Below are 25,549 nucleotides of genomic sequence, written 5' to 3' on the forward strand. Positions count from 1 at the left end.
TGAACTTGACAGCGAAACGCCGATTGAACGGCTTCACAAAATAGAAGAAAGCACAGTGTAGAAGATTTGGAATGGTTTCAGTTCGATATAGATTAATAGTAATTGTAATTCTAAACGTGGACTAATTGTGATAAAATAATATTTGTGCAAATATTAAAACTAAACATTTCGTTTGTAAAATTAATTTTGCACCAGTGAAAGATTTTGCAGCAACTACGTTTGGCGAGACCACCATATAATCGGTGCTTGTAACAACGTATGTTAAAGTGAATACGATGGCTAATATGTGAGAAAAGTGAGAGGAAATCAATTATCCCACCCCCTCGACGCAGTGTCGTGTTTTCTTGGCGTCAAAACAATTTAACTGATTTTTTAATGTTAATTCAAAGTAATTTAATGATATTATTATAAATTGAAAAGAAAATGTCTTTACTAAAAAACTAATGATTTTGAGAGATTTTTTGAATTTTTGTAAAGTATCTCTATGAAAACTACATGTTTAAAATGAGATTAATCATCATATTGTGAAATAGAGGCAACAAAAAACATTTTATTAAAATAAATCATTAAGAAGTGTTACTAATAGTTATGAAATGTTTAACATTCATTATGAATTTATTTGAGTCGAGTACTTTAACCTAGAACTAATTCAAATGCAGACATTTAAGTAAAACAAAATACATCCCTGACTGTTTTTACCAAGAATTGGCTTTTTCTCTTATAATCGCCATTTTCGATTCCACAGTCGCAAATGTCATGTCGTCGTTACCGTCAGCAATTCGATTTGATTTTGGTTGGTAGTGTTCGGTATTCGTATATTTAATGGAAATTTTGTTTAAAAAAATCGGTTTATAAATCATCACGTTCAAAACAAAGTGTAAGAGAGGTTTAAATAAATAATTAGTGTATTGCGAGACATAAAATGTAACGAACGGATAAATCTTCAAAAGACTTGAAAATATCGATTGGTCTTTAATAAAAAAAAAGCATAAAGAGTGCGAATGGAAAGTGGAGCAAAAGTGTACCATATGCATGTGTGCATACTCCTCATATATGAAAGAGATTGTGTGTATAAGTAGATGCGTGAAGTGTGGATTACTCTTTATGTGTGCTAATAGGAGAATTTGAAAAGGGAAGAACGGAAGAAGTAAGCGGGAGAAATAAGTGAATTGTGAGAAAGTGTACAAAAAAGTAAATACCAATTGATTTGCATAGAAATTGCTGAAAGCCAGCCACTATGAATGCTTTAATTTTTTAAAAGTTTGTGTTGAATTAGTTTATACCATTATGCTTAAAATATTATTTTGACTTAAGAAGTGTTTTGTAAAGTTTGACCAACGGATTGCTTATATTAAGCGCCTGTAGCATTTTTATTTTAACATCTTAACGTTGTGTGTAAATACATATGTACATAAAAGATTTATTTAGAAGATTTCTTTTAAAAGTAATACAAAAGTTATTCAGTATTACAGAAGAAAAAAACCGATGCAACAACAATTTATATGCATTCAAAATAGTCGAAGTAAACGAATGGAAAAACAACAGTAATAAAAACAAGTATTTGATTAAATTAAAAAGAGTGTAAAATGCGAAAAATACCAGCAAGGATGCAAGATAGAGCAGACGCTTGGGAGTATTAAAAATCAAAAAGAGCCGAAGAGAAACTAAGTTGCCTCAATATTTTTTGTTGCTGTTGTCTTTTGTTGCACTCGCAGCTGCAATTGTTTCTCTGGTCGCCTCTCATCGAAGCAAATTCGAATAGAGTTAATATTGGCTAATCCACCGCCCCAACGCGGGTATTTTAGTAACAATAGGATGCCGTTTCCATATTTTGAAAATACGTTAAAAGAAGCCAATAGATATGGTCAAGTACTTAATACTTTAGAAGTAATTTTCCGTAATAATTCGAATTCTCATTATGAGAATCAAAGAGTTTTGAGATAATGCATTTCTAATCCACAATTTCCAAAAGAATTAATTTCAATAATGCCATATCACAATATACATAAGTCATAACGGCTATAAATTTTTGGTAAAGTTAATGAAATTAAATTTCAATTTTGCTCTCCTGATATCACTGAATATTTTTTCAAATATTGTTTTGAATATGAAAAATTATATTAGATATTTGTATAAATAAAAAAAAATATATTTTTTTTTTACAATGCGGTGATCATTTTAACCTGTTATCTGTCTAAATAATTTGAGTCATAAATTAGCCATAGTTTGTTTGTGTACTTGTATAAATATATACGTATACATATATAACGTAAAATATTCAGTTACAAACTTGCGTATTTCTATTACTACATTTTATATAAGTTCGTACATAATTTAATTTCTAGTTTAAATAGTGCTTCGCATAGCTAAGATGAAAAGTAAGATTATAGGGCCAATGTTTGATTTAAGAGGGTCTATGAGATAACGTCTACTAACATTCGGTGGGTTATTGGAATGTGGGCTCTGACTCGACAAAGTATCTGAGGTCAACCGCTATGTGTCGGCTTTTAAAAATACTGTAGTTGTAAAGAGAACAACAAACGCCGCGTCACACGCTCTTCAGATACTCTTTTTCTTTCGAACCATATATAGAAAAAAAAAAAAACAATGTTAATTTCAGTAATCTCTTACATGCGCTCTTTCTCTACTATACCTTTTAAATGTTGCAATTCATAATTATCATATTGGCGTGTATTATATGCACAATTAACAATTTGTGATTTTTGTTTTTGTAGAAAAATATAAGAAAACAGTTTATTCGCTAGTTTTGACTACTTTTGACTTGTAAAATCGAAAATACTGAAAAGAAATGCAACCCTGCTAGTTGTTGTTGTTGTCTCTTTTCATCTCCGATTCGGTTCATTTCCATTCCGAAGTAGAAATAGAAGCAAAAGTAAAAAAGGCAAAATTTCCATTGTGTATAGACGACTTGCAGCACTTGTATGTCGTTTATTCGTTGGTTAACATTTTTTCTTGTTCGCTATCGCTGTGGTCAATAATATTTCAAGTGAGGAAGAGATTTTAAAATAAATAATTTTGCAAATCGGTATAATACGTGAAAAATAAATATAAAAATTTGTAAAAAAAAATCAACAAAATTATCAACATGAGTAATAAGTTGACTGTATAGTTTCAAGGTGTTATTTTAATATATAAATTGTTTGTTGTATTGAAAGTATACACTACTCTTACAATAACTCAAAAGTAAAAAAAGATTTCATATTAACATACGCACGCATATATGTATGAATGTATGTGTGTATGTAAGTATGTAAAGAGGAAAATTGCACATCTGTTCATTAGATGCATTAACAGTGAAACAAATTGCAATCAAAGTAACAATATTAGTGAAAGCATAAAAAAATTTCAATAAATGTTAATTCAATATTCCTTAATAATTTTTATTCACCAGGTTGCATATAAACAAAACATAAAAAATTCCAAATTTTATTAAACTCATACAAAGTATAAATCATACGCATCCATAAGAATAATAATTGAAGAAAAATGTCTACACAAAATATCTGAGCATGCAGTGGAAAATTTAATAAACTACATACATTACCTACCTATTATTTTTTATATTTTGTCTACATCAACATCAACGATTAACGAAAAACCAGCAACACAAACGGTGAACCACAAGCAAAGCAACCAGTCATTCAGCCAACGACCATCGACTTTCATCGCAATTCGCTCTCTTCTCATTATGTTGCGTCGCAACAAAGCAACAAAAATCTGAGGGGCATCGGTATTAGTCGGTGACTGTTGTGTCGGAAACAGTAGTAGCAGTGTTGGTTGCTGCTGCTACTACCCTTCATCATCAACAGTGAACAGTGAAGAAAACAGAGAAAAAATATATATCAAAACATAAAAAAAAATAATAAAAGTGTAAAAGTGTTCATACTCGCGCGCGCCGCTGTTCTTTCTATCTATCGTAACGTCACCGGTTCTCACATAGTGCCGCCGCCACTCGTCTGCTCGTTTGTTGGCCGCGCTTACTCGTTCGCACATTTAGTTAGTATCCCGTTCAGTTGTGCTGTTTATCGGTGGCGGTGGTGTTGTTGCACGAGTCGTCGTCATCGTCATCAGTGGCAAAACTCGTGCAAAAATTGCAAAAGAGCAGAGCACAAATTTCATTGTCGCTGAACTGTGTTTGTTTGCGTGTGTTTGTTAGTGAGAAATCGTAGTCGCAGTAGCGACTAGTCGATCGTAAACGTCGACAGTGTTGTTAATGTACTAAAAATTGCACTGGTATTAGTAAAATTGTGGTTGGTTGGTAATTTCGAAATTGATTTACCTGAAACCGAATGTTAATTCGAATCGGAATCCTAATCCAGTATAGTGTTAAAAATGTAAAGCGGAATGAATACAAAGTAAAAACGAAATTGTAACAAATATCGTAAGCCAAGTGCATGAAAAACCAAAGAAAGTGCTTAAAGTGCGAAAGCAAATAGAATAAAAAATAAAAAAATAAAATAAAAATAAATAATAAACAAGTAGTAAAAAAAGTATCTAAATATTCGTTTTTATTACTTAGCGACAAAGTTAAATTAAAAAAAAAGTCGAAATAATAAGTGTATGCGAGACGAAGATAAGTTGTGGAAAAAATAAAAAGAAAACAGTAACAGTAGTGCAACAAGGGCACTTCCTATTACCTACCTGTGCGTCAGATCGTTATAACGTTTGCGCGTGTGTGTGTAGATGTGTTTGCATGTGGGGGTTTATTTATCAATTCGCTTTCGCATAGTATGCGATTCACGGCAGTTGATCAAAGCATAACCAAAAAGTTATAAACGCCAATATAACGATAGCAGCCAGTGTATTATATACATATGAATGTAACAGTAACTGAGCAAACGACACGGTAATGACGTAGGCATTATAGTGAAAATAAAGTGAAAAAAAAAAATAAAATATATCGTTTAGTTATACTAAAATACAGAAGCAACGAAGCTTTTGTCAGCTTTTGTCTTGCGTGGTGCAGTGTAGTAGTAGTTCTCATTTAATTGAAATTTTTGCTGAGACGCAAATAGCTTATTATCAACGATAATTGAGAAAATGAGGAGCTGTTGTGTAAAAAAAATACATGAACTATGACGCATCAAAATCATCAGACCAACGGCGCTAGTTTGGAGGATTGCCATACAAACTTCTTTGCCCTGGTGAGTGAATCGTATTGATAAAGAACAATACACCTACATTTTTATTTATGTACACGCTTAGCGACACAGCAACAAAGTTAATGTTTCAACAGAAGTTACTTTAGTTTTCAGTCATAAATATATTTGTGTACTTAGGCAATACTTTGTTTTTCACTTCCAAATTCCCGGCAATAAGTGGGGGAGTGATGTGTTTTGTTAGTAAATGCGTGAATTTTAGACGCATACTAGTTATATACAGTTGAAATTTTCCTAACTCGAATACCCATAATCGACAAAAAAACCTTCGAATTAGAGAGTAGGTAATTTGTATGTAATTTGACTTCTTTTGCCAATTCAAGAGTTCGCATTATAGAGTATTTTGAGTACTAGAAGTTCGAGTTTTTGGTAGTTTAACTGTATTTCAAAACAAACTTTAAATATATATTTACAAAATGTGTGTATAAGTGCATATTTTTTGCTTAAGAAACAAGTGTTGCTTCAGTTTCTTAGTATCACCTGACTTTTTGAATTTTACAGTTTCCCTGAGGGGCTTGTTGCTCCTATACAATGTACGTGCTTTTCATAGAAATTAATATAATTCACAGTAGTTTTCTGCAGATAGTAATCGGCTGTAGATCTCTGACACATCTATTAATGTATTATCGGTCTAAACAACTGTTGCTTACAGCTTTTTATAAAGTCGGGGTTAAGACATAACTTAAACTACAATAATTTCGAATTTGCAAGGAAATTTCCGCTTAGCACCAAAAGTAAATAATCAATTTGTTTTTGATATACATATTTCGAAAGTCCATTAAATCAGTAGAGGCAAAAAATTTGCGATTCATATTTCAAATAGTAAGGATTATACTATTTTCATTCGAAATATTTTCTGCCTCTATTTATGACCAACAAATATTTAATACATTTGGAATTTTCGATTTCGTTGTAGCATTTGTTGTGGCTGTCGGTTCAATTTATTTTTGTGTACACTTGTACATACTTTATACTTACATTATACATATTATATATGCCCGCCAGTGTGTTGTAGCGCATCATTTTCTTCACTTGTTCCGATGCGGCTATATTGCTCTCCCGTATATTTAGCTCATTCGTTATTCCTTTTTTTATTTATTTAGTTTACACATGTATGCATGTATGTACGTGTATGTGTGTGTGTGTGTGTGTGTGTGTTCGTACTCATTTCCAAAGTCAAAGCAAATAAAAAATGACAACACAGTTTCATACCTAATTGGTGCTGGTGTTTTGTTGACTTCGGCGAGTAGGTGCTTACATTTAAACCGTATAAATGTTTGCCGCTGCTGCTGCTGTGCTGTGCTGTGCTGTTTACCACAATGAACATTGAGAATTGCAAATTTTTTTTTTGGCGCTTGCCCCACCAAAAGATAATGCTTACGGCTGAAGACTGTTCGCATGTTCCACATTTTTTCGCCGCTTTGGCCATGTTTTCGTTTTCAATGCATACTCATTCTCAATTCTTTTCAAGGTGTGCATGTATATATGTATTTTATTTTACATACATACATATGTTTATGCAAGTAATATTTGTTTTTATTTTAGTTGCTTGTAATTTTATTTATTTTATTTACACTCGCTATGCACTACGAATTGAGTGAATTGTGTATTTTCATCTATACTGCAATTTGCTCAATTCCTTCATTCTTATATTTCATAAACAACTTGTTGTTGTTGTTAGTAGCGGAAGAAAACATTAAAATATTTTTGAATTTATTTTGCCGGCTTCTGAGTACTTTTGGTCGTATAAAAATCCGAAACAACAGGGGTTGTGGAGATCCGACTGTCGTAGAATCGGTATAGACACTCAAAGCAACCACCTAAATTACTAAATATGTATTTTGAATTTTTGTTATTTTTATCGTTAGGCTTTCTATAACAAACAACTAAAAAAAAAATCCGCAAACTTAGTTTTCCTTTATCATTCATTATGGTTTAATTAAGAACTAATCGGTATGAATTTAATTAGATGCAGTAGCAAGTACTTATGTTCGCCATGAACCAACAACCGATTCTTAATATCTGAATGACAAGAATAGACTCTGACTAAAGGGCAGCCCTTGACCGAATAAAATTCGGGTCAACTCCGGTAACGTAGAACCGGCTGCAGTGGGAGTTTTACCCTTGCGCTACTTCGTTCCGGATATTTTAGCAGGTTTAACTCCTATTTAACCTACAGTGAGCACCTCTTTACATGCCCAACGAACCCAACTCATCTAACATTCCTTTCCCTTTGGTACGACCACATCGAAACTGTTTGTTTCCTGGGCCTCCAGTTAGATGATCCGTTCTGGCAGGGCTGAATAATCGTTATTACAATAACAACATAATTTTATTTTTCTCTTTAGATGAAATTTAAAGAATTGTTCCTTATCATTTGGAAACAGCATTGAATTTCCAATCTGGGTAGCGACTTTCAATAACTTTCTTTAAACTTTTGATAATATTTAAATTTATTTCAATATTTTAAATTTTTCTAATAATATTTTTATCTTTTCAGACTGATTTATGCGGAATTAAATGGCGTAAGTTCGTAAACAGCGAACGAGTAAATGCGTCAAGTGATCCATTAGATGATCCCATCCTGCGCTCCTATTCACGATGTATGCAAGCTGACATTCTCTGCGTGTGGCGTCGCATACCGTCCACCAAACAGGATAATTCGGATTTAAATCCGATTTTTGAGATTAGTACATCGAAAGTACATCCACCACTTTCGTTAGCCGCCGCCAAAGAATTATGGATATTTTGGTATGGCGAAGAGCCAGACCTTAGTGAATTGGTCGATGCGGAATTATTGAAAGTAGCCGGTAAGTGAAAACCCATTTAATAAATATTTTTGATTTGATTTGATTTTGATTTAAATATCTATGCAAAAATTGGACGACCTTACCTAACCTATGCAAAAATTGGACGACCTTACCTAACCTATGCAAAAATTGGACGATTTCTAAGAGACTAATCGTTTTTCTTTTGATGGGTTTCACAAAATGATTGTAATTCCTTCAAATCTGCTTCGTTGTTATTAAATGATAATGTGTGATGTCTATAAATCTGGCTGTATTAGAGTATTAGTGTGTAATTCCTTCAAATCTGCTTCGTTGTTATTAAATGATAATGTGTGATGTCTATAAATCTGGCTGTATTAGAGTATTAGTGGCAGTAAATCAAGTTTATTCAAGTTTTTATTAACGTATTAAGTCCATAGAAGGACGCGTTGTTCAAAATTGAATGTTTGAATAGTCAAAAATCGAATTTTATTCATTGTTATAAGCAGTTACTAAGTTTTTAAATTACTAAGAATTGTTTAATACTACAAAGAAGTTAATTCAACTCATAATATATGCATATTTTTGTTCAATAATTATTTTTTTTTTCTTTTTTCAACCCGTTATTGTGTTTTTTTTTTAACAATGCCGCGCAACACTTTCTCTTTTTTTTTGTATTTTTACGCTAAATATTCTGTATGCAAAATATATATGCATATATAACAAAGGCGATAAACAAATAAAAATGATTTAAAAATGCAATCGTGAGAAAAAGGAAAAAGTTGAATGGCCGAGAGTTGATGATGTGCATGGGAAGAAAGTGAGTTAAAAAGCGGATAAAGCACAGAGCAGGTGATGATTGCGGAGGTTCATAAGCCTATGCACATAGTGCATTTGCAGCTGTATATGCGTTTGTCTGTGTGTGTGTGTGTGAATAAATGCGCTGATACTATACAGGTTAGATGCGACGTGATTGCGCGTGGCTGGTGACTTGATTTTTTTTTTTTTTTGTCTACAGACAATTTGATGGAATTTCGAAATGCTTTGTTTGCAACTTCCTGTGAACTTCTCTCATGATATTCGTATTTATTTGTTTTCATGCTGATATTTACTTACGGACATGCGTATTTCTTTTGTTACAAGTACTGAAATATTAATTATTTATTTTTAAAATTGTTTAGTTTTCTGTATATGTATGTAAGTAAGTTTGCATATAAAATAGCGGTAGTTTTGGAGAGCAAAAGTTAAGATTAGTTTCGGGCTTTCGCCAATACACATTCTCTGCGATAAAAAAAAACGCTGAACGGCCTTGCGGCTACACCAACAACAATGGTCTCATCCAATTTAACGCAACTCATCCGTCTCACATCTGCCGGTTAGAAGCAGTGTCGGTGAGTGTGCCCATTCATCTGCCGCCCGCTCGCAAGAAAATTGGCAACGGCGCATCAAGTTGGTTTTAATACCAGTTGTGTGATAGACGTCACAATCTGATTTTTATATTCATATACATACTACGTATATACAATGTCCGTATACCCCACAGTCGCTGGCGTAAAACAGCTGTCGTGTAAATGCTAATGTAGTAGTAAACACCTCGCCGCTACCCACTTTCTTACATTCATACTTATGCACATACATATCTACATAGTACGAGTTTTATAATTTTTCGAATTTTCTCATCACGCAGTTATGTGTATTGTTTACGTTCGTTTCGTTAGCTGCTAGCAGAGCGCTAGCTAGCTCTTTGACTCTTCACTGAGTGTTGAGTCAATATTTGTTACGCTCTCTTTATACACATTTATTTTTTTCTCGACTGCCGCAATCTCATTCTTCTCTATGCTTGGTATGCGCAAAACAATAATAAGTTGTAGATATAGTAAAACCTGTTTGTTCGAGAGTCGAGAGGGTACGTCATGGGAAAGCCTTAATGCACATACACACATACTGCATGTGTATTTACATACTTATATGTACATATGTAGGTGCGCGCACTTTTGTCTCATACTTAACAACTTGTTAACTATTATTCTCCATGCAAACACTTGTAGGCATAAATAACTGACATTTCTTTAAATGGCTGATAAAATGGTATACAGTTCGAAAAATAAGTGCTTTTGACATTACATTTAGTATTTTGAACATTTATAGGTTAGGTTCGCCTATTAAAACTTAAGTATAGAATTATTTAGAAGGCATATCCAAGATACCCAAGGCAATTTTCTTTAATTTTTGCGAATTTCTGCTGTTTAATTGTTTGAAAATAAATCATTTGAAGATTAGGGCTCTTCGAATAACCTGAAAACCGATTGTTCAAATATCCGGTTGGTAACCGTTCGTATGAATATTAACCGATTAATACTATTCGAATAGTCGACAACGAATGGTTAACCGGATAGACGGAAATGACGGAAATCGAGTAGTCGACAACTTACGACTATCCGGATACTGGAAACTGAATATTATTATTATTTGAATAATAATGCCCTCTCCGGTTAATTTGGTTGGTCGATTAGTCGAATACCAAGAGATCTAATGTATAATAGATAACTTAATGAAGTTTAGATATATTAATTTACTGGAACGAGACTGCTATGAATTTGAAGATACAGTTGTACTTCCATAACTCGAATTTCTCCATAAATCGAACTCTGGAAGTGGCAATAGAAGTCAAATTTTATTCAAATTACCTTCCATAACTTAAATTCTCTCTCTAACTCGAAAGTTTTTTGTCGATTATGATTATTCGAGTTGAACTGACTGGGAAGTAGAACTGTATTTTAATATAAAGTGTCTCCGTATGCCTACTTCAATTTCGAATTGACGTTTCGAATATTTTAATGTCCTTTATACAGTATACTCTCGAAAAGTAAATTCTCAGAAAGTAAATAATCGCGGAAAAGTTAATCACCTTTAAGATTACACATGCACCTCGAAAAAGTAAATTTTTTAATTTAAATTAAAGTAAATTTTTTAATTTACTTTTCAGAGAGTGTTATAAACAATTCGAAACGAAGCAAGCAGCGTTTTTTACGATGTTGCAAAAACACTTACTCTCTTGTTTATCGCGTCTTTTTAGTAAATAAACTCTCCTACTTGATCCACTGGTTTAAAAATGAAAACGATGCAAATCAGGTGTCAGATTTTTTGAATTGTCGTACAAAAATGGTCAGAAAATATATTGCAAAAGAAAAAAAAAACATAAGAATATTCAAGATTTTTTCTCTTCATAGTAAATACATATGTATGTATGTAAATGTAAATATGTTTTTCATGTAAACCCATATGTTTTATTGAAGCAAATAAATGAATGAATTTTTTAAGTTTAAAAATGCATTTAATACTATAAAAACAGATAATTTATGTATATATTTGGAAAAGTAAATTATTCGAAAATGTAAATTACCCAAAATACCAATCGATTTACTTTTCGAGAGTATACTGTATCTGTCATTAAATGAAATTTCAGTTACATAAATTCCACAATATCGTAATAGTAAGCTAAAAACCCCAACTTTTGCCGTTAGTATATTTATTCCAAAAGTTATTACTAAATAACAATTAATTTACGTAAATTATTTCGAACTATTTGTTCACAACTTCGCATATTTGTTTACAAATCGGCCTGACTGAAGATCATAAAGTCTACAAATTATGTACGCTTAAGACATGATTGACGATAATGTATTTTTTATGTCAAGTACTCCCAAAAAATGTAAAGGAATTTCTATTTCTATCATTCTTGACTATAGATTGTTTTGAATATTTAATAAAGCGAAAATCGAACATAAACGAATCCCGGCGAATTTGTTGACATTTGTTTTCTCAATTTGTAAACAAACTATAATTTTTAATAATTATTGCAAATATTTGGATTTAATTATTGTATTAATAAATAAATTTATAAATTTAGGCATAAATAACTGACATAATTTTTATTTTTTTTTTATTAAAATCTTTTTGAAGTTTATATGTAATTTAAAAAATAAAAAAAAATAAAAAATTAAAAAAAACCTAAAAATATAAAAAAATTAAAAAATTAAAAAAAAAATAAAAAATAAAAATTATAAAAAAAAATTAAAAAATAAATAATAAAAAAAAAATAAAAAAAAATATAAAATATAAATGAAATATTTTTTTATTTTTATTTATTAGTAATTGAAAATTGTGCTAATTTTATTTGGAAAAATGTCAGAAAATAATAATGCCGCAAAATTTAAACATTCTCGGATCAATTCGTTTTCCCACGCCGGTCATTCCACTTTATTTTATATTCCATTATACAAAGAATTCATCCTTGTGATATTAACATACATACATACATATGTGCAGATACTAAATATGTATCGAAGTTAAGAGTGAAATAAGCGCTTCGAAGATTAAAATGTGATATAGCCTTATTTAGTTTTTGTGTCGTCAGTGCCATTGTTAAGCACTAATAGTAGCCGAAATATGCCATTTTTTTTAATAAGTACTTAAGAATTTGTTTACGAGAAAATGTTTAGTTGTGACACATTTAGTATGTGATATTGGTACACACACACACATGCAAATATATGTACTACATGCATGTTTTCAGGTTAGCGTTCGCCAGTGTTAACTTGCGATTATAATGACCCTCATTGGCAGTACTTATACATAAGAACATACACGCACACACTCACACAGTATGCGCACGCTTAAAAAACAACAACAAAGAGCTGAAAACACAAACACAACTATGGATTTCTGCTTGAAGATAAAACAAAATTTGCTGTTTTTGCTTTGCTCTCATTAACGGTGTCTACTCGCAAGCACGCCTGTTTGGTAGCATTTTACTTCGTTGATTTACCCGCATCCGTAGTAATACAGCACTACATACATATGTATATCTATATATATATTTTTGTGCGAGTTTCTTATTTCAGTGTCGTGCTTTGGTCTCATTTTACGGGTTATTGCACTGCTTAACGACGGAATGGACCGACTCTATATGTAGATATGTATATATTTATGTACTGCCAACACGCACACACACACAATTGAAACGGCACAGACCGGCGAGACCTGCTTAGGTAAGGCAGACCGAACAGTCAGTCAGTCGGCCTGTGATGTGCGCCTGCTGACAATGAAGAAGCAATTGTGAATAACAGCAAATGAAGACAGTAGCCGAAGCCGCCGAAGCAGAGACAAAAGCTAAATTTATGCTATGCTAAAATATGAAAGAGAAGAAGAAATCAACAGCATTTCTGTTTACTGAGGGGCTGTTATATTGTAGCATGCTCTTTGCTAATCGTAAACATTGAATATTTGCGCAAAAATTTAAGGCAAAATAACACAAAAATTTATCTGTTAGATACGCGCACATGCACACGCACCTACTTAGGCATATAATATAACAAAAAGAAAATGTTTTTCGGTGCTTTATTAGGCATTTACCGCTAAGATTTGTTGTCTGTTATAACTGTTATTCATATGTTAATGGCAAATGTTATGCCATACGAAACTTGTATTCGCCGTTTTTGTTGTTGCGCACTCACCTTTTGGTGAGTAATTTTTACGTATCGCATACCGTATGGCCGTGTATGTGTGTAGGCGTTGTTTGTGTAATTTCTCATTTATTTAGTAATTTGCACTAATTGGAAGTACTATATACGCCATACATTAAATGTTTGAGTGCATTAGTCCCCTTTTCGTGTTGGATTAAACTTTTTTAAGCGTGTGAACTCACAAATTTCCATTGCAACTGCAATATACCAATTACTTGTCAAAATTTACCCCTAAAACAGATTTGTAGTAAGACGCAACGTGAGCGTAATGCTGCCTGCAGCACTACCAACTATGTGTTTTGCTACACTCTCAAGGGAGGAACTAGAAAGAGCGCAATGCTTAATGACGCCGGCGTTATCGGTTGTTGGTGCTTTGTTTTTCATGAATGTATGTAGAAATGTTAACAATTGTGGCTGTGCATTTTTGGACCACCGTGCAGAAGAGAGCTACAAATTCACCAAGTTGGGGTGTGTAACATATCCCGCTGCAAATATACATACAAATGCACGTTTGGCTTTTACATACATACATTTTTACCTCACATGAGTCTCGACAACAGCCGTCTTGTAGCAGCATAAAAATGTACACGTGCTGAATAATATAAACAGCGCTTTGTTGTTGTGTAACTTCCTTCCTACATATGTATGTATGTACATAGATAGATTCAGTTGTTTGTACGTATATACAGCATGTAGATATGTTTATATTATGTGTTCGCAAACCTATTGTTTAATGGCTGAGTGTGTGTATGTTGCTATTGTTGTTGTTGCATGTGTTGTATTTGTGAACTTGGTTGTTGTTGTTGTTAGGGGGATTTGGTCGACGACGGTGTGCGGTTGGTGCATCTCATCACGCTTCAATCGACTTATCGTTGTAATGCTGGTACGGTTAGCCAGTTATGTTGGTTGTTTGCAAAACGGTGCATACGAACTTAATATTTTATTATTTCATTTTCGTAATCGTATTGTGGGTACGGCTGTGCTGTGGCATACAGGGGTTACACGACGGCAGTGCAATAGTATTTGCTTAAGCTTTGGATAATCGTTCGTGGATTGTTATATAGTTTTGCTTATTTTTAAATTTGTATAGTTTTGTATCAGCGATATTTCAAATATGTTGCGGCTTCAATTTTTCAACTATGCTGATTATTTGTCACACATTGTCTTCCATGGCATACGCTATCATATCAGAAGGCTTACAAACAAATAAACAAAATTACATATAAAATTTAAAAAATTAAAGAAATATTAAAAAAAATTTAAAAATTAAAAAATAATAAAAAAAATAAAAAATAATAATAATAAAATTAATAATAAAATAATAATAAAAAAATTAAAGAAATAATAATAAAAAATTAAAAAAATAATAAAATAATAAAAAAAAAAATTAAAAAATAAAAAATAATTAAAAAATAATGAAAAAAATTAAAGGAATAAAAAAGAAAATTAAGAAAAAAATAATAAAAAAATTAAAAAAATAAAATAAAAAAAAATAATAAAAAAATAAAAAATAATAATAATTAGGTCTACAACTTTGCTTCCGCCGTTTTTATTTTGTAAATTTAAGGCTCTTTTTCACTTAGGACAGCCTCACCGTACGTATCCGAAAGCATTCGATGAGCCTAATGTGGACATAAATGTCCAAGATCGATATAAAAAAAATCGATTTAATAGACCAGTGCTTGACCCTAGACATATCTATTGGAAAACGGCGGAAGCAAAGTTGTTGACCTCATAATTTTAAAAAATAATTAAAACAAAATAAAAATAATAAAAAAAATAAAAATAATAAAAAAAAAAAAATAATAAAAAAAATAAAAATAATAAAAAAAATAAAAATAAAAAAAAAAAATAAAAATAATAAAAAAAATAAAAAAAATAAAAATAATAAAAAAAATAAAAATAAAAAATAATAAAAAATAATAAAAATAATAAAAATAATAAAAAAAATAAAAATAATAAAAAAAATAAAAATAATAAAAAATTAAAAAAAAACTGTGGTGTGTGACCGACCAAAAAATATTTGATGGTTATGTGAAATACTCTAAAATAATCCTTATAATTACCAAATACAGCAAATTTCCATAGAATAATATCTCATACTTCTTCGTATGAAATACAAATATTGCCGCATATAGTCATGAACGCAAGAGCATGTATCTAATGCACGCAAAAATTAAGTTGTTGCTATTGTTTGTGTGTGTGTGTGTTGTATTATCCCGCTGTCGTCATTACTTATTGTTTCTTTCATTTTCCTTTATTTGTTGTCGTTTGTAAACATCACCAAAGTGCGCCACTATAGAGCTACCTTATCAACAGCTCTTTGCGACCAACCTTTTATTACAATTTGCTTCACCTCTTACTTCGCACGAAGGTGAGATATAAATATATTGCTCTTCTTATACATATATGTATATATATTACTCGACTGCTTACACTCGATTCTTCTATGCATACTTATAGGTAAAAATGAATTATTGCCATCTTTTTCTTACGTAGTTGAACTCTCGCTACACCCGCTCTTTTTGTTGGCTTGTCTGTCATTCGCTACTCTCTCTCTCTCTCTCTCACTAGCGGTCAGGGTGGCATTGCAGCATTATTTATGATTACTCACAGCCTCATCGTTTCGTTTCCTTCTCATCTCGCTTTTGTGTATGAATTCTTTATTCGTTGCTCCTGCTGCTGCTGCTGTTGCTTGTTGCCATTTGAGATTGGTTGGTTTATTTATTAGCTTATTCTTATTCGTTCATTCATTAATTTTATTTCTCGTTTTGTATTTTGACATCTCTTCTTGTGTTTATTCACAGGTTTATTTTTAAAACGTGCTGTTATTACTACCGCTGTCGCATGTTATTATTATTTTGATTATTATTGTTATTGTAAAATTCACAACACTGCGCGAGAGCGGAAAATAATGGCAAATTCAATGTATTTTTCCTATACATAATATGATGATGATGATGACCCCACACTTCTCCCTAATAATGTATGCGTTGTACTTATTTCAGTCGAAATTCGCAGCTGGAATTTTTTTACTTTACTTACTGGCCTCTTTTTGTTTCGTACTATATGTATACCCTTTACAAGTGGCTTTAATTAGCTTGATAGGCTTTGTGACAGCATTTGTTTAGAAACTTTTTGGCGCCGGTAAAAGAATATTTGCATTTGAAAAAGTGACCTTTTGCGTTTTTGTGTGTAACGGAATGTTTGAAAAAAATAATAATTTTTTTTTACTTGAATTTTAATAAGAGAGATACTGCTGGAGATATAAAGAACAATATCCATTGATTTTGCGCTTACTTTTCTATGTGAGCATTTTTACTCCATTTATTATTTTATTTTTTTAATTTTTTCAATATGCTGATATATGGGCCTCGTTTCCTTTACATAAATAATCCAAACTTCTAAAATGTCCGAAGAAAATACGCTCCTCGTCAATAAGTTAGACACACCGGTACTTATAAAATTATTCAGCTTAGAATTTTTATTGTGGATTCATTTATATAAAAGTTGATATGCAAAAGCCATGGTTATTCAATGACATTTCACGAATAATATTCAAAAGTTTAAAAAAATTTACAAAATCGTGTTTTTTGAACATTTTCTTAGAGCAATATAAAATAAGGCCATATTTTCTTGGTCACTAGAGTAGACGCACTTAAAGTAAATTATTTTGGAAAGCTTATTTAAAACTTTAGTTTTTAGTGAGTTTGCAAAAACTTCATATATCCGCTCCGTCCTTGAATGATAGAGGGAGTCTCTGTATACATACATTTTTCATGAAGACCAGCTCCAAACGTTTTCAATTACGTTAAGATTTTAACTCGAACTAGTCGACCGTTATGAATCGGAGCATTAGCTTATTTAAAAATCCTTGAGATAGATCAGCAGAGATCTTTTAATAATAGAAAAACGGACTCCCATATTGTTTTGATGCGCTTACCGTTAGTTTCCTGATCAATAAAAATAAAATAAATTGTTCTATAAAACGTGACGGCATTCCGCACCATTACCTACTTGAGGTGGCGGCTTAAACACACTTTTCTTTGCGTAAATCATGAAAATAGTATTAAAAACCATCGGGTCACTTCAATTATAAGGGTTTTCATCAGTAAAAATAACTGAACGCTAATCATTGAGTCGAGTGAAAAATAACTGAACGCTAATCATTGAGTCGTTTTTCTTTGCGTGACGACGCCTATGATGTTTTGCATTTCTGATTATATGCGGAACGGTTGAAAAGTTTGCGTATACTCCGGCTAATCTCTGACCTTAGATGCCGACTTAGTAGAACTGTAACCAATTCTAACAATTTTATTATCCGATCGTGCTTTTTGTAATCTTTGGATAACATTGAATTGACAATGTTCTTCCAGTCATTGTGAGGCCTTTGTAATCGGAAGAGATTTTATATCTATCTATGGTCTGGTAATATCCTTGATATAGTTTTTATTTAAATATAAATAGATTTTATTACTAAATAAATAAATTATATTAATCTTTAAATATAATTAATAAAAAATACCTTAAAAATTAAATTAAACGCTTATACATTTTTTATAAATAAAATAAAAAAATCTGAAGAAAATTTAAAGAATAAGTTCTAACAATTTTCACTTTTTACTAAATATACCATAACGCAAATTTTGCTTTCAACTATTTTTTAAACAATATTTTAAACACCCATACGCAACTTTCTCTTCTTTGATGTGCTACTTCTCTTTGTTATATCTAGTACGCACATATTTATATGCAAAAATTTTCACCCCGCCTCTCCCGGTGTTCACCGTTTAATGCTACTCAATACTCATCCATATATATATTTTTCAAACTAGCTTTTATAGCCGTGCTTTTGTAAAAGTTGCGAGTATCTTTCTGTCAACAATCGCATTAAACTTTGATGTTCTTATAATTGTAATTTATAGCGCTCATAGGCATATCTATTTGTTTGTATTGAGATTAGTTAAATACATTGTAAGAGTTATGTGCTTGAGACAGTAGTCTTAAATCAACATGTTTATATACAATTCTAGTTTAGTTTACTTACATTGATGTACACTTTTCCATACGGAATTATCTTTCTTTAGAACACGCGTGCTCAAGTGTTAATTTTCCACTGTCAAACAAAAAAAAAAAGGTTTTATGTCGTCATTTTACAATGAGGAAATTACTTTTTGTTTTTTTTTTTATTATTTTTTCACAGAAAGTGTGTTTTTGTTTTATCTAGTGGCATTGACAAAATGCAGTTGCTCGGCAATTCCACACTAAAAAATGCCTTATCGTTTAATATTATTGTGTTTAAAAAGTAAAATTGCTTCGCAGTGAGCATGCTCGAAGAGCAGAGAGAGAGAGAGAGACTGTAAAATGTATATAAACACAGTGCAACCCACATTCATACCCACTAAGTCTCTTTTATAAATTGTTTTACATGTTGCTGTGCGATTTTTTTTTTGTTTTCGGATGCACATTTTTGCAATTTTTAATTTCTTATTTGTATATTATGTCTTATATATTTAGATATGTATGTATGTGTGTATGTGCGTCAGTTTATGTGCAAACTTTTGACAGTTGTTTACTTACATTTTTCGTGCTAAATAGCCTCATAGTTGAACATTGAAATAATTTAACTGCTTTTCTTTTTAAATGCATACATATCTACACGAATATAGGTAGATATTATTTTTATAGTTGTACTGGAAAACACATGTATTCAATAGGGAGCATTTAGAACATTCAAGATTTCTTTGCCTGTTGTGTTATGCAGTGGAATCCCCTATTTTGAAACGTTAGCTGCATTTCATATTTGCTTTAGACGGAATGCATTTTCTAATAATCGTTTATATACTTAAATTACAGCTAGCTTCGGTAGTCTGCCGTTGGCGTTAAAATTATAACGCATTTTCGCATTTTTTCTGACTTAAATTGCAAATTTTTAACTATCGTCCAATGATTTTGCAAATTTTAGAATTTGAAAACATTTTCTTATCAATTATTGATTTATAAAATTGATTTTAATATACATTTTTTTTTTATTCCAGCAAACCAAGCACTTTGGAATGGCACATGGGAGCGGGGTCTTACATACGAGTGCCGGTCGCTATTATTCAAAGCTTTGCACAATTTAATGGAGCGGTATTTATTATAATAAAGCAATAACAATTAAATATTAATATAAACTATTTCCTTAGGTTCGTGCTGACCAAAGATATTGTGCGTTTTGGAAAATGGTTTGTGCAGCCGTGTACCTCCAATGATCGACTCTTTGGCCGAAGGTAAGCTACGCTAGAGTTCAGTGTGTGTATATAACAAAAAGTGGTTGTGTGGATAACCAATAATATGAAAACTTGCTGTGCTGTATAGTTGTAAGGCATTAAGTTACATTGGAAATCCTAGAGGAAATTTATAACAAGTTCTCTGTGGTTTTGTTTTGAGTTACAACACTAATCATCGTTCAACTTGTTACAAATACTATATTAAATTATATTATTTATCATATAATTTAATAGTTTAATAAATGAATAACTAAATTCAATCAGTTTACATATAAATTAACAAATTTGTTTTTAATTTCTAGTTCTCAACACCTTTCATTCTCGTTTACGTTCTTTGTGCACGGCGATACGGTATGCGCATCGATTGATTTGCGTGAGCACCCTGCGGTGCGTCCCTTATCCAAGGAGCATTTAACGGAAGCGGCTGCCGCTTTTGCCGCCGCTAGCAATTCGCAAACACTGTCTCAATCTCATGAACATGGCAATGCTGCTACGAATTTGCCAGAAGATGTGGCGAGTCCACACAATCCGAATAGTGGCGGCGCAACGGGAGAAGGAGGTGTCAACAACTCAAATACGAACGCCTCCTCCACACCCAAGCCGCGACGTGTAATATTAGCGCCATTTGGTATGGCAGCCACACTCACAGGTAATAGCTTTAAAGCTACAGATCCAATGGCCGAGAAGATCTTAGAGGATTGGGCATCATTTTTCCCTTTGTGCAATAAGGAAAACTCCGATGTGCCACCGGTGGTTGAAGTTGTGTCGGGTAAGCGTGTAAACATTTTTTTAGTTTGCTCCAAAATTCAGTATTAATTTTCAAAATTTTCATCGTTTTCTTTGTGGTCTAGGCGGACATAAAATGTATCATCCCTCAATTTATGTACTAGTCACTGATTTGGATGACATGGAGGAAATGGAAGCGGCTGCATTGCAGAAGGGCTCATTGGGCACAACATCTTCTGCGGAGGCTGCCGCATTGGCGGCTATTTCATCTGCGAATACAAATGAATATACGGGCAATAGTCGCAAACCGACACCGTCGCATCAACCCGCTACTTTGCAACAACAACAACAACAACAGCAGCAGCAGTTGCACACTGTAACGACTGTAACGACAGTTGCCACGTCGAGTAGCCAAGCCAGCAGCAGTGGGGGCACAAATGGTATTAGCAGCAGCAGCAGCAGCAGCAATAGCAGTATTGCAATGGTTGAACAACATTTGCATGAACTCACAGCAAGAGCGCAACCCTACTACGACACCACGGCGAGTAGTTTTACTGGCAACACAACTAATACTCATGCCTCACCACAGGCAGCTACCGAGATGCCAGAGCGCGTATGGCAGGATTGCATAACAAATACATTGCATGTGACATATGCGGCTAGTGTTGCTGCTACAGCAACGAGCAGTGGCGCCACCAGCGCGCAAATAACTTGTTCATCCCTCTCTACAACCACCGGCGGAGTTTCGGCCACAACTGCGACCGGTAGTGGTACAGTAGGTGGCGAGGACTGTAATTCCACCAGCTCCACCAGTGGTGGTAATAATGGCAACAGCGATAACAATGGCGGCGGCGGTGGTGGCGTCGGTAGTGGCGTTTGTAGTGCCATGAGCACGCAAAATGCCAACACAAATCCTAGTGATGCAAATGGAATGGAGGCCAAACTGCGCATGCAGCAACTGCAATTTTGGGGATTTGTCGATCCAATGGAGAAAGCACCCTGTACATGCACAAAGTAAGTTTGAATTACTGATATTAAAATATTTTAGTTATTTATTTGTGAGTTTAAACGTTTTCAATATATGTGAGTTCGATCAAGAAACTCGTCACTATATATGTATGTATGTATTGAGTCGGTAGAAGAAATAAGTGTGACGCAAAATTATATTGAAGGGCAAGAAAATTCACTAGTTGTATGCAATATGAAGCACTCAGAGTTAAAAGTAGGTGAAACGTTGAAGTGTCTATAAAATTTAATTCATTACGTTCGAGTTGATATTTTTTTTACAATATTTTACTTTAAAAAATGTTTAACGTAATTTCTGGTACAATGCATAGAGTTCATGAAATAGTAAACAAGTTTTCTAGATTTTTTTTTATTGCAAGTATTTCTGTTTCGTATTTATCTCGTTTGCAAAGTCTAGCTTATCTTCTATGTGTGTGTACTGCATGAAACCTTCTGTATTTTAAACACTACTCTTTCCCAAACAATATTAATTTGCTTTTAATTAGTATAATTTATGATAACCTCAAATTTTGAAATGTTTAGTTATTGAAATGTCATGTGAATTCTGCTTTCCTATAAAACTATGGTGGCATTTTGATTGCCACATTTAATTAATTCAGTAGCTGTCTTAACAAAAACAACAACACATAAATCTATATAGTATAATAGAAATAAAAAAAAGAAACGTACATAAATACGAAATCCGTTAGGAGAGCACAGTAAAGCATACATATATGTATTTAGTGTAAAGAAACAAATTGGCCAACAATTTTCAGACTTTCATCGTCGTCGTCGTCGTCATCGTCGACACTGTCGTTTCTCACACATACTACTTCTAGCAGCAAAAAGACTGCAGCTTCTACTACTACTTCTTTGTCAATGACATCCCCTATATATAGTGTTTCCGGGCCGGCTTCGTCAGTGCGTCTGAGCAACAGCATGATGATGGCATTGGGTGGTAAAATGCATACCGGCTCGGTGGTATGCGGCAGCGGCAGCACCAACAGCACCACCAGCAATAGCCACCAACAGCAACAACAACAACAACAATCACAACAATATCGTACAACATTATTTTCGCCGCCAACAACGGCAACAACAGCAACATCATCATCATCTTCGTCTGTATACCACAGCAATGTAAAAAGTACCACATCTCGTACAACAACAACAACAACAATGTGTATACCATTCCATCGGCGTCAACAATATGACTTTAACTCCGATAACAACACTAGTGGCGGCCGTAACCATTTGTATGCGAATATGAGCAATTCGATATTGAGGTGTCGTAGCGAAAGCGTTGGCGGTGGCAGTGGTGGCGTTTGCTTTGACGTCGTTGACGGTGCAGTGGATACAGTAGACGCTGCCGCAGCTGCTGCTTCCAATGGCATCACTACTATGCATTATCAAACTTCAGACACCATACCAAAGCAAAGGTTTGTGTTGTCGCTCTCACTGTCTTTCTCTCGCTCACACACACACACACACACCCACACAAACACTGTCTCACTTTCTCTTTACGCCTCACGCTCTTACTCGCTGTTATTATACTCTTCCAAACATGTATACACTTGCTCTTTATCCTGAACCATATCATTATTAACCGTGTTTTTTTGTTGGTCGGTTGGTTGGTTGGAAATGAACTGCAAACTCCCACACACAATTACTTGCCTGCTATATGGTTCCACATATTCAACTCATTAGTATGCTACTTACTTAAACATTCGAAAAAAATGAAAAATGATTCTAATGTGGTGAAGTTGAAACATGTTCATTAATCCTAAAATATAACAAAACTAATTTGACAGTCGTACATATATAATATATTTAATATAAATATATAATTTTTAATAACTGTAAACTGTATTATGGTGTTGATGAGTCACAAATATATTTTTTTTATTAATTAGTATCTGTTTAATATCAAATATAGTTTTAGACGATTTTGAAGTTGTTTATACCCTATAGTAGTATATTGTGAGGTTATACGATTGTAAAAATGTAAATATAGTGAGTATTTTGTAAATTTAAAGTTATTGGAATAAACAGAATAGGAATATACATAAGTTTTAAATCAAAATTCTTAAAAAAAATGGATCACATTTTTTGAAACCGGTTTTGGCGTACCTTAACTTTAGATTTCGTCTTATATTTTATTTTTATATTTACCTATACATATAATAGATTTAAATACTCGAAAAATTTATTAAAAAGTGGTTACTAGTCTAACAGTTGGGTGATGGTTATGGAAAACTATTTTCATGAATCATTAATGGAAATTTTTCATATTGAATATTATTACATATAAAATATAATTGAAATATTTTTCACGGATGTGTATATATAAATTATATTTTTTTTAAACAAAAACCTTTGACATTTCATGACATTTCAAAAAAATAAATTTTTCTCTCAACTACACTCACTCAGTAAAGTAATGAAACGAAATTATCATTAACTCTAATTCTATCATTCTTGGATTACACACATATTTTGTAGAACATTTGGTGTGGTGCATTAAGTAATGAACATTAATTTGATTCGAATTCAACACAGTCATAATGCACATAATAAAATGGTTAGAATTTGGTAACAAAATGCTACTTTAATAAATGTATTATATAAGTAAAAATCGAATATTTGAAAATTTATTGCTGTAGTTGAACATTTACATATACTATATATATATTATATATAATAATCGTACAACGAAACTCTTTAAAATGAATTTAGGAAGGTGTTTGAATGCATAACAGCATACCAACATACATATGTACATAAATAGCATACATTTTGCTACCTGCAATAATTAACTATTGATTTTGAATTATTTTTGACTTTATACAATTTGTGTTTGCAGAACTTTGAATCCCGCATCGATGACACCACATGATACCCCGCATGGCGGCGCTTCAACCTATTCGCGCAACTCTGTGGGCGACTTGTTGCCTGTGCCATCGGTGGGTTCACCTGGCACACCCGCACAATCGCCACATCCGAATTCAACGCTATCACAGCCGACATCCGTACCACCGGCCGATCAAGTGAGTGCTTGAGGTTTATACTAGTTCTTTTTCAAACCTTTCCATTACATTCTAAATTTCCCACAAATATATATTAATTATATATTCTTATTGTACAGTTATCAACAATGAGTCCACGCGCACCACCATCCGTACCGAATTTGCAACAACCACCAACACCGATCGATCATCTATTGGATAAGAATACACCGGCGCCTACACCCACCGATCAGCATGATAATAAAAGCATCACCACATCGCCCTATGTGCGGCCTACGCCAAGCGTTGAGCCGCCACCCTCGGTTGAGGCGGGTAATGGTGGTGGTGGTGGTGGTGTGTCTGGTGTGGGACCAAATGGGCCGGGTAGCGTGCCACAACCACCCAGTGTGGGACGTTGCACACCGACTATAGGCGGTCAGCAGCAGCAACAGCAACAGCAAGGTTCGCAAGCACAATTATCGGGTAACACCGGATCTACTACGCCTCAATGTGGCAGTATAACCATTAAGAAATTTGAGGTGCATCAACCGTCTTTGTCAACACTAAGTGCTGATCAAATCAAAACTGAACCCGGTTATGCGCCAACGCCCCTGGCGGGTGGCGTTAGTCGAAATGGCCTGCCAGTGGTTTCGATGGCATCTGGCATGTCGGCAGCAGATGCCATCAACGATTATTGGAAGTCCTTTAAGATGCCAGAAATCAAAGTGAAGGACATCGATAGTTTCGCCAATGACGACTGCTCCAAATATAATGTATTGTATGATTTTACGTTTCAAAATGCTTGGTGAGTATTTTTCGAACTGCTTTAACTGCTTTTACACGTACATTACAGAGTACATAGGGGAAATTGCAGTTCAGTTTATGTATATTTCCATCTTTAGACTCTAAGAAGAAAACACAGTGCTTATGAATTTGCGCCAACAAATTTTATATTCAAGCGAGTTGTGAGAATATGAATTGCATAAATGATAAACGCACACAAAAACTACAATTTCCAATCACTTTTTATTTTTTTGTTATTCTTGAATTTCAATTAACTTTCCATTT

General features: G+C 33.1%; 1 protein-coding gene across 10 annotated transcripts in view; it reads left to right on the plus strand.

Annotated features, from left to right (window-relative positions):
- Window positions 1-10: 10 nt before the first annotated feature.
- The window catches only part of LOC105220910 (mediator of RNA polymerase II transcription subunit 13), a 31,972-nt gene continuing 6,433 nt past the window's right edge, over window positions 11-25,549 (plus strand). The window contains exons 1-10 of one of the 10 annotated variants that reach the window (XM_054230284.1): window positions 11-295; window positions 3,413-5,165; window positions 7,681-7,990; window positions 19,512-19,605; window positions 19,662-19,745; window positions 20,048-20,514; window positions 20,597-21,485; window positions 22,253-22,915; window positions 24,340-24,523; window positions 24,622-25,286. In XM_054230284.1, coding sequence (XP_054086259.1) covers window positions 5,097-5,165; window positions 7,681-7,990; window positions 19,512-19,605; window positions 19,662-19,745; window positions 20,048-20,514; window positions 20,597-21,485; window positions 22,253-22,915; window positions 24,340-24,523; window positions 24,622-25,286 — 3,425 coding nt within the window. In that variant the 5' untranslated portion in view covers window positions 11-295; window positions 3,413-5,096. The other 9 variants (XM_054230287.1, XM_054230286.1, XM_054230288.1 and 6 more) reach the window with 9 other exon arrangements.

This window comes from Zeugodacus cucurbitae, chromosome 4, assembly GCF_028554725.1.
Source record: "Zeugodacus cucurbitae isolate PBARC_wt_2022May chromosome 4, idZeuCucr1.2, whole genome shotgun sequence".
Lineage (NCBI taxonomy): Eukaryota > Metazoa > Arthropoda > Insecta > Diptera > Tephritidae > Zeugodacus > Zeugodacus cucurbitae.